The sequence below is a fragment of the Populus trichocarpa genome, chromosome 10 (genome assembly GCF_000002775.5).
Source record: "Populus trichocarpa isolate Nisqually-1 chromosome 10, P.trichocarpa_v4.1, whole genome shotgun sequence".
Classification (NCBI taxonomy): Eukaryota; Viridiplantae; Streptophyta; class Magnoliopsida; order Malpighiales; family Salicaceae; genus Populus; species Populus trichocarpa.
The window spans coordinates 16,243,734-16,253,712 of NC_037294.2; the positions used below are offsets into that span (position 1 = coordinate 16,243,734).

General features: G+C 36.1%; 1 protein-coding gene across 10 annotated transcripts; it reads right to left on the reverse strand.

Annotated features, from left to right (window-relative positions):
• Nucleotides 1–144: 144 nt before the first annotated feature.
• On the reverse strand, nucleotides 145–7,260 carry LOC7485869 (calmodulin-binding transcription activator 3). 10 transcript variants are annotated; one of them, XM_024611054.2, is made up of 13 exons: nucleotides 6,852–7,260; nucleotides 6,569–6,688; nucleotides 6,343–6,458; nucleotides 5,817–5,905; nucleotides 5,266–5,359; nucleotides 4,735–5,017; nucleotides 3,988–4,268; nucleotides 3,509–3,892; nucleotides 2,664–3,358; nucleotides 1,588–2,167; nucleotides 912–1,220; nucleotides 490–561; nucleotides 145–360 (listed from the first exon to the last, which is right to left on the reverse strand). In XM_024611054.2, the coding sequence occupies exons 1-12, from the start codon at nucleotides 6,895–6,897 to the stop codon at nucleotides 511–513; spliced, it is 3,048 nt and encodes a 1,015-aa protein (XP_024466822.2). In that variant the 5' UTR covers nucleotides 6,898–7,260; the 3' UTR covers nucleotides 145–360; nucleotides 490–510. The 10 variants fall into 10 exon arrangements, with proteins under 10 accessions (XP_024466822.2, XP_024466823.2, XP_024466824.2 ...); XM_024611055.2 differs by having other exon boundaries at nucleotides 145–561; nucleotides 3,997–4,268; XM_024611056.2 differs by lacking the exon at nucleotides 490–561.
• Nucleotides 7,261–9,979: the final 2,719 nt, after the last annotated feature.

Below are 9,979 nucleotides of genomic sequence, written 5' to 3' on the forward strand. Positions count from 1 at the left end.
GTAAAGAAAATCATTTCAGAAAGAGACATTCGAGTTGAAAAAACACTCCCATATGCAAAAAGCATATGAACATTCCCATAGCAATAACGGGTAGATTAGTGGAGTGATATAACGATAGAAAGAAAGTGAAGAGTGATCAAGAAATTTGAAAACTGCAGATGCATTTGGTACAAGTTTTAGTTGGTAAACAAGAAGTAAATTTCAGGCTTGCAACTCCTGAAAGCCATTTCGTTCTTTCAGTGACGAATGTATCGTTCTGTTCTCCACTATATTCCAGGTTTGAATTGACTAGTGCTCATAAGGACAAATACATGTACAATCTCCCCCCTATCTTCACCTTTTCTCCTTTTGCTTCCTTACCTAAATTTTAGTCACAGAGAATCTGTTAAAAGTTAAAACATGCTTCACGACAATTGCAGGTAGAACAGCTACTACTAGCAAGCACATAATTAATGTCAATTAGTTGGATCATTGATCAGCTATAAATACATGAAAATCTTGTATTCTGAGCTATCTGGAACTTTCATCCTGCTGGGATACACTACACCCTTCGTCACCCATCTGTTGAGTCCAAAAAATGCATTATAAGACAATCCATAGCATTTTTAAAAAAAAAATGCTCAATCAGACCAAGTAGGAAGGGTCAAATAAGAGATAAAGCAGATTAAATAAAAAAAAAAGATTTCTCTGGGATTCTTTGAATATATGTCATGCCATGTATCAATTTAAAGAAAAATATGCAGCAAAATCCAGGAGGTGGCAGGTATGCTTTGTGCCTTTCTTTTGCAATAAACAGGAGAACAATGCAGCAAACAAGAACCTTTTTACCACATGCAAGATAGATGGTGACAGGCAATTCAACATGCTTTGGCAGCTTGGAGATCTCAAGGCTCTGAAGAATAGAGCATTACCTTGATATTCTCAAATTTTGTAACCATCCTCATGTACTGCTCCCGTGCTTCTGGATGGCGAACCATTGACGTTACTCTTGCCAGAGCCTTTTCAACTCCAGCAAATTTCTGTTTGCGGCTTATTCGCAGAAAATCATATTCGTCTGCATTCTCAGATTCTGGTTTCACATCTCCAATTTTCTTTTCCAACCGAAATCCCCGCAAACCGGTACGTTTCCGCCTCCATCGCAATATGGCCTTTTCAACAATGCCAACTGACCAAACTACCTTTTTGTACTGCTTTCGAACTTGATGTCCTCTCACATGAGCCTGAAAGCAATCAGCATTTGCTTTTCTCAGTTATTGAAACTAAACTTAAGTTGATAGTTCAATACGCTTACAAGGGGGGACAAGGAAAAGGAAAAAGGAAAAAGGAAAATAGCCTCATTTGGTAAGAAAAAGTAACCACCAGAAACATCAAAAGATAAAAGAGAACTACAATTCATGTGGAAAAAATACATTTGGTTCTAACAACTCAGACAAGCACACAGGTCAACTAATCACAATACATCTAAATTCATATCCTCTCTCTAAAAAGTGATACTCACATTGCAAGCAATTACTCGGTGTAAAGAACAAGTAATTTATGGTGAAAAATGGAACACACATGGCATGGGAAAGCACAGTATTGAAGTACCTGAATTTTTACAATTCGATTGCGTATTTTCAAAAAATCTTTCCTTCCCTTCCAGCCACGATACTTTTGCTGGATCTTTACAGCTGCAGAATGTAAATAATCTTCAAAGTGACCCCTCCTTTGAACCATGTTTAAAGAACCAAGGGCAGCTAGGTCAAGTGAAATTTCAGAAATATCATCACTGCTCTTTGCTAATTGTCTTTGACGGAAAGAACTTGTTCGATAGGCAGCATGAATGAGAGCCACTGCACGAGCAGATTTTCTGACAGCAGCCAGAGACCCTTTCAAGGAAAGCAGTTCGTATTCTCCCTTACTTGACAAAGAGGCAACTTGGGCTGCAATATCAGTTTCCTTTTCAGCTGCCATAGCTGCAGTATCATGATCCATCTCATTTTGGTCAATTTTCAATGATGAAAGATGCCTACTTAAAAAAGCTTCAGCCAAGTATCCAGAGATTCCTTTGTGGCCACGGCATGAAGCTAAATCAGCTGCACTTTGTCCTCCAGGAAATGCTGGATTTGGATCATCAACAGCAGTTGGATCCGCATCCAATCTAATGAGTGCAATCACTGTTTCTTCTCTGGACGAGGGGAACAGCCCAGCAACTTTCAGTAAACAGTCATTAAAAAATAGAAGCAACAATTTGGACATCAAGGCATTGATGATTCTTCTAGCATATAATTCACACCAAAATGTCAGGATTGGGGCAGCAGAAGTGGATAACTATCCCTTTTAAGCAATTGAATTGTAACACTTGCACTCTATAAAGATATAGCACAATAGGAAATTCTCCAAAATAGGACTGCAGTCCTGAAAAGACAAATCAATGTGCACACACACACACACACACACACACACACACACACACACACTTGTAAATAAATGCATCCATGCATCATGCATGTATGAAGTTAAGAAACATAGTTTTCCAACAGAATAAAAAGCCATTGCTAGCAACAGCAAATAATATGAGAAATCAAAAGAATGATTAAAAAATTAAATAAAACCACAACAATAATGTTGCTATAGATAAAGTTTTAAACTGCAAGACAGTAGAACTCAGATAGCAGTCTGACCTCCCAAAATATGATGCCCAATGAAGCGCAGTTCTACCTCGTGCATCTCTAAAATTGGGATTGCCACCGGCAGCAACTATGAGGTCCATGGCCCATTCATAACCAAGACTGGCAGCCAAGTGGATGACTCCTTGACCTTCTCCATCCAAAACATCCGATCCTTTATCTCCTTCATGAACTTTACAGGCCAGCCACTCACAAAGTCTGTCCATCAGTAAACTTTGGATCAACTTATCTCTAAAACCAATGCCATCACCTACAGCGACCATACAATTATCTTGGACTTTTCCCAAATCCCCTTTACTATCATTTCTCAAGGAAAATAAAGTACTTATTTTGCATCTTTCACAATCCTCGATGGAGCAATTCGACGACTTCATCCCAGGGCCTAAATATAATAACTTTGATAAACGCATTTGAAAGAGAATTTCCTCCTGTTGAGCACTTTCGGCAGGCAAAGAAGCAGTTCCAAAAGGATTTTCACGATATTCAAATTCCCTCACCTCACTGCATGATAGTCTGTTACGACAGGTGATATAAAATGGAACACGCCCAGGAGCATGTTGAGGAACTTGACATCGGATGACACAATCATTCAAAACCTCGGCAGAAACTTCAATCTCACCAAACATACAACCCCATTTAGTTTCACTGGAAAACTTCTTGCTTCCCAAGAACGTACCAATGATCAGAACCTGATTAAAATCAGCACAAAGCATATTTCAGATTCTTGGTAACAAATATTTTAAAGCAATAAGAAGCTTGTAAGTGGTTTTAACTCATCAGCAACCAAAACCCCCCACAAACCACAGGGGAAAGAAGGGATCAAGATCAAGTATACAAACCTTCGTGTCAACACCAGAATAAGCCCAATCCGGTGAGAAATCACGGATGCTAAATAGCTGGTCCTGGGAAAGAGAAGGGCCCAGTGAATCAGTGTCCAACTGCATATGGTGCGACAAACTGGAAACTTCCTTGTCTTCATTCTCAGCACTCAGTGTACTCCAATAATTGCCGGAATCCGAAGCCATCAAAGAATCATCACAATCTCCACCAATTTCTTTATCCATCCATCTCCCGAAACTGTCAAGTTTCTTTAGCTCTCCTGATTCAATATTATTGGCACCTCCATCATTGGCTTTGTTCTCAACTTGGGCAGTAGAAGCAGCTACTGTTTGAGTCCCAGAGAGATTATGAAGTTGGGGAGAAATCAAATTGAAACCAAGCTCCTGTTACACCAACAAAAGCATAAAGTGTCACTTTGCGAATTTCATCACAGGAACCATTAATCAGTCTAGCATATTGCATAACGCAAACAGCAAACCTGGATTACATTTTGAGGAGTTGCTGTTCTATCAGTGATCAATCCAGTTGCACTAACCACAGTATCCGGAACTGCAATACCCTCTAATGTAGCATCTGTTAGCTTATTAGTAATGAACTCAGCTCCACCAGGTTGGTCAACAAAAAATTTCTGGCCAGGCAATCTAGATACACTTCGTTCAGAGCTGCTAATTTCAGGCAACAGAGATGATTGTGTGCCAAGATCAAATTTTGCTCCTGCAAGCCATGATCCAGGAGGATTCTTTGGTAACACATGGAATCCTAAAAAGTAGCACAAACAAAGTCATGTGATTAAGGTCTAAAAACATATGTGAAAAAAGAATCAAATAATATGCAATGACATAGAAACATCTTGTATGCATGTAGAAACTCATAAAACTTGTAAGTTACAAAATGCAATCAAGCAAGTGGGGAAAAAACATCGAAAAGGGATGAAATTTTGAGTAACAAGAGTTATTCAGGTGGCAGATTAGCAGTGATAACTGTGACAGTGAGGCAAACAGCAGTTCTGCCAGCTCAAACACCTGTAAAGACCACTTCAATCTTACTTGCTAATAGCAGCACCAAAGAAAAAGTGAACACACATACAGAGACTTTAAATTCTTTTATTGATTATTTTGAGGGTCTTAGTGAAAAGCGACATTAAGAAACACATTTGACACGCTATCAAATGTATTCAGCTACACCAAATATACATAAAATGTATTATTCATGCAATGTACCTTACCTTCAACTCTGGGGGAAAGTAAAGATGAATTGTGTGACATAGAGCCATGAATTGATTGAGCGAGAGAAGAGGTTCCTGGACCATTCCTAGAATCCACATCCTCAAATTCTGAAGATAATGCTTTTCCATTCCAGTCAATTCTGTTTGGACTTGATGCATAAGATGTCTGAACTGTAGATGCAGGTGAGGCTGCTTGTGCAAAGGAAGTCACCGGACTGGGTTGAAGGTTTTCAACCTGTGTACCTGAATCTTCTAGTAAACGTGATACACCAGACTTGTATCCCTTCATCACAGAAAGAATAAAGGAACAAGTATGAAAATTCTAATAGCACATGAAAGTATACATTTCAAGTTTTGGTCATTATAACAAGTATTTATAATAGAATACTGAGAGACAGAGAGATAGGCACATAAATTAGCACAATGAATGCCTCTATCACTAGAGCAAAAGGATATGATTCAAGTAGATTCTTAGTTTCTAATGATTATTATTAAACTTTAACACTGATTTAAAATTTTAAAGCACATTACCATAGAATCCTGAGATAGATAGAGAGAGTGTAGATCAACAAAGTATACCTCTTTCACTTCTCTGTAGTGTACAAAAACAATATGCTCTAACTGCCTGAAAACCACGATAAAAAAAGAAGAAAGTAAATGGTGTAAGCATGCAAAGGAGTGCTTATTAACAAATAATTAATTCATGGTCCATCATTTTTATAATTAGAAAATATGAAGAATAGCAATATAAAAGAGTCCCAAGTCCTTGTCAACCATATGCAGAAAAATCATGTTTTTTCCACATTTATAGGGGTTGGGAGAACATATGAAAATTAAATGCACTTTAGACAAAAAGGCTGAGAAAGGGATATGACTGTCTTAACTATAGAAGAGTTAAAAACTGTGAAATTCATTTAAAACATCTCTTTGTACCCTGGTGCATGTTTCCTCCAAAATGTCCATAGGAGAACAGTGTCCCACATACTAGGCTGTCAAATACTTTCCACATTGACTATTAGAAGTGGTGTGACATTGTGAAGAGTTCCAAAAGCCACAACAACAAAACTAACAGAGACACTCACCCATCAAGCATCCAATAGCACCGCCGCTGAAAGTTCTCATTATCCTCCCCATGGGCATAGTAACAATGGAGAACATCCACACTGCCAGCCTGCAGAAACCAATTGAGAACTGAATGGCTAAATAGCCAAAGAGATTTACTAATTCCAACCATCCACAATGAAGAGATTTAGCGGAGCATCAAATTTGAACAATAAAAAATATAACACTGTTACAGCTAAACATTTGAAATGTCGCTATATAACCCTATAGAGAACGATTCCTACTGCTCGACCTTGCATGCAGCAACTCACAATGACAAGGACATCTCAAAATAATGTTCCTCTGCTCATGTTTTTCATGCCAATATACAATCGGCACTTTATATGAAATAACTAATGCAAAACTATAACCAACATTTGAGGCTTAGGTAAGCTAAAGTGACTCGATAAGTTAGAAGTTTCTGTAACACATATGGAATTGCGTTACCACAAATTTACAACTAACAAAAAAAAGGCGAACTTACAACTAACAAATTGAAGAGCACACCTTCAACTTTTCGTGAGCTTCTCGGACAGTTTTCCCATCTTTTTTCTTCCTCCAACGATGACCATCTTTACGAAAATATCTAAGTGCTTTTCGATCAAACAAGAACATAGACCCAGCTGAAAACAACAAGCATATAGAACACAAAATGAAACCCAATGCCCCAATTTCAGTAGCAAGAAAAATGATCACTTGAATCAAATAAAACAGCATGACATAAAAAGAGAACCTGCAGGCCTAGCTGGTGGCTCTGCAGTCAACTTAAACTTCTGGTAATTGCGAAGAATTTCCAATATTTCAGTAGGTCGAAGCCAACGGTGCTTTGCTTCTTCCAATATCTGCTCTATATCTGCCAATTTTGTTTTTTTCAACACGGATAATTAAACACACACACACACACACACAAAACCCATTTCACAATTGAAACTCTTAAAACAACAATATTTAAATAAATATGAAATCACATTCAATGTATTGAACATACAAACAGGAAAAAAGAAAAAGAAACTCACTTATTGTATGATCAGGGATGTATCTTCTAGTCTCAGCCATCAACATAAACCCTAAATTTCATCACCTAGTAATAATAATAACAGCAACCTATCTCTAATTGATTACAATAATTCGAGAATTAATAACAAAAGATTCTCGGAAAAAAAAGAGAGGAAGAATTTGAGAAGAGAGAGTGAAACTAGAGGAGATAATTAATTTTGACTATCGAATCAAATATAAAATAAATAAAAAACCCTAAAAGGAAGCAAAGATTCTAATTTTACAAGCTGGCCTGAGACGAGGGAGGGGGCGAGGGAGGTTGAGACGAGGAAGGAGAGAAAGGAACGTGTGAAATCCACTGCATTAACAGGAGAGAAAGGGACAAAAAGTCAAATGTCTAAAGGGTTTGTGTCCACATTGGCATGTGGAGTGAGGGAGATCAGAGGATTTATTTGTTGGATTGTGGGTCATATCTGACGTGGCATGGCTAGAACATAGGCAGGATTTCTGGTACGGTAACCTACGTATCTGGTCCACTTCGGTCTAGTTACTTGCGTCGCCTGGTTTGGTTTGTGTCGTTGATTGACTGCTTCTTCTCTTTGTGATTTAACGTATAATAATTTTTTCTCTTCTGAAACTTATTGATAAATTATTTTTTTAATTTATCTTAAATACAATGCCAGAAATTGTAATTCCGTCATTTTCCTTTCACAAAAAACATAATATTCACTATAAAAATAATTTATGCATCCTGTGTTTTTATGGGAAGAAAGAGTATAGTTTTTTATATAGTGAATAATTCCTCTCGTATTGTTGATAATTTTTTATCCATGGCTAAATCAACTTTTAACTGATTCTTTAGTGATTTGTCTCTTTTATTGATTAGATTTGAATCTGGGATCATCCATAATTATATATAAAAACACAAATTTTATATCAGGATATTTTATTTGATAAAAATGCGTTAAATTGTTAAATTAGATCTTGATTTTTTTCTATTTACATGTACCAGATCCATTCTTGTTGTTTTGCGTAAACTTTTTTATCCTCTGGGACAGAAGATTCATGAAGTTTTTGTTAACAAAATAATTCATAAAATTTATGTTCAAGCCTGTGTTTTCAATTTCCATGTACATATAAATATAATTAAAATCCAAACATAACAAATTACATTAAAACTCAATAAATTATTAAATTTGTCATCTTTACTGCAATGGTCGAATTAATCAAATCCTCGCAGCTCTTCCCGGGGCCCGGCATTGATTTCCAGGTGATGAGATCGCAGTCACCAAGTGGCTGGTGTAGCCAGAGGCGGAGCAAGAAGAAAAAAAGTAAGGGGGCAATTAAAAGAAATATTTTAAAAATTAAATTAAATTATAAAAAAAGGATTGAGAAAAAATTTCTTGCATGAATCCGGGCCCTGCCAGCCTTACCCCGCCTCCGCCACTGGGTGTAGCTGAAGGATACGAAAACTAGGGTGTCAGAAACTTTGCTTGAATATGTTCCCTTCTCGAAAGGTTTAGATACACACGGCTTTAATATGCACGGCAAAAACAGATAATTTTTGTACTAACGAGTCAGTATATCTCAGCTATATTGCGGATAGTATTGAAATGATTTTCTAACACGACAAAATAACGTGTTTTCTAGTGTTATAAAATTTGTTAAATATAATGTATATGTACAATGTAGCTATTAAAAAATATATTAAGTTAATATTAATTAAATACTAGAATGAAAGGTTGATATTTTTATAAAAAGTAAAAAAACAAATAAGAATACAAATATCTTATATCAACTTTTCTCTTTATTTTATATATTTTCTTGTATTTATCTTTCATTATTAATATTTCTGTAAATAACAATGTAGATACTACTATTAATAACAACACTTCTATTAATTAATTATAATATTACTTTTTATATTTGAGGTGAGCTGGGATAACTAAAATCTATAAACATCTTGGATTGTCGATTAAACAGAACAATTTTTTTTTTTACAAATTTCTACTAAACATTTTTTATATATTTTTTCTTGATTTTATCTTATATTGCAAACCCTTATTTTACGTTGTATACTCAAGTTTTCCTTACATTATTTCTTTCCTTCTATTATTAACATAATAATATTGAAAAATTCTCCTTCCACGTTAGACTTATTTTTTAAAAACAATATCTAAGTTCAAAATTTCAAACATGAAGCTCAACTTACACGTCTTGACCCTCAAAAACCTAATTTTCATGTGAAGCTAAGCACCCGTTGTGTTCTAGTTTGTAATGTTATTTTTTTTTTTCGATCTTGGTAAATCTTAATACACAACATTTCGTATGAGCGACGACAACAGCTTGCGTTGCTTTGCTGATACTATTTCAAAAACACCCTCTTTCTTTTCCTCAACAAAATCTTGATTTGTTCGGGAGGTTACCAACGAAGTAACTAATGAAGTTGCTATGGATGATGTTTCTTGTGTCTTGGCCACTGTCATGGAGGATATATAGCATTAAGCACTGTTCGGTATCAGTTCTTTTTTCCTCTTACATATATTTTAATGAGTAATTACAACATTATGTGCTGGAACTGAGTAGGTGCAAGGAAACGGGATTTCAAGACTATGTATTATTGGTGAACGAGGGAGTAGATATAAACCTCATTTTTTCCTACCCGAGACTCATACTTCACTGGTCAGAGCAGAGGAGGTTTCTACTGCGTTGGGTTTTGACACTGTTGTTAGAGTGGATGCCAATGGTTTTGCTGGTGGTATACAGGCTTCATGGAATTCTCAGACGATTCATGTCTGTGTTCATCACATTCATTCCCGTTGTTTAACTCTTGTCAGCGGTGGATCATTCTGGGTTACAATGGTTCTGCTATGCGAGTCCTATTTCTGCTTCCAAGGATAAATTATGGACTCGTCTCCATGAGTTTTCTGCTGGTTTGCTGGAGCCTTGGGCCTTAGTAGGAGACTTTAATGGCCTTAGTAGGGAAAAATATTCTTTTGAAACGGAAAGAAAACAACTAAATATATCTTTTGCAATACAAAATATAAATAAATAAAGGATAAAATAGTCAAAATTGCTAATTTAATTCAATCAATTCCATAGGTATTACAAATAGTATAATTAAATTTAATTATGTAATTTAGTATTT

What these genes read in the sequence shown, in the direction of transcription:
- LOC7485869 (XM_024611054.2), bottom strand. Translation starts at nt 6,897, where the DNA reads ATGTTGATGGCTGAGACTAGAAGATACATCCCTGATCATACAATAA. An exon ending in CTCCTCAAAATGTAATCCAG is followed by an intron (nt 3,893 to 3,987) that starts GTTTGCTGTTTG and finishes TTGGTGTAACAG; the next exon opens with GAGCTTGGTTTCAATTTGAT. An exon ending in ATTCTGGTGTTGACACGAAG is followed by an intron (nt 3,359 to 3,508) that starts GTTTGTATACTT and finishes GATTTTAATCAG; the next exon opens with GTTCTGATCATTGGTACGTT.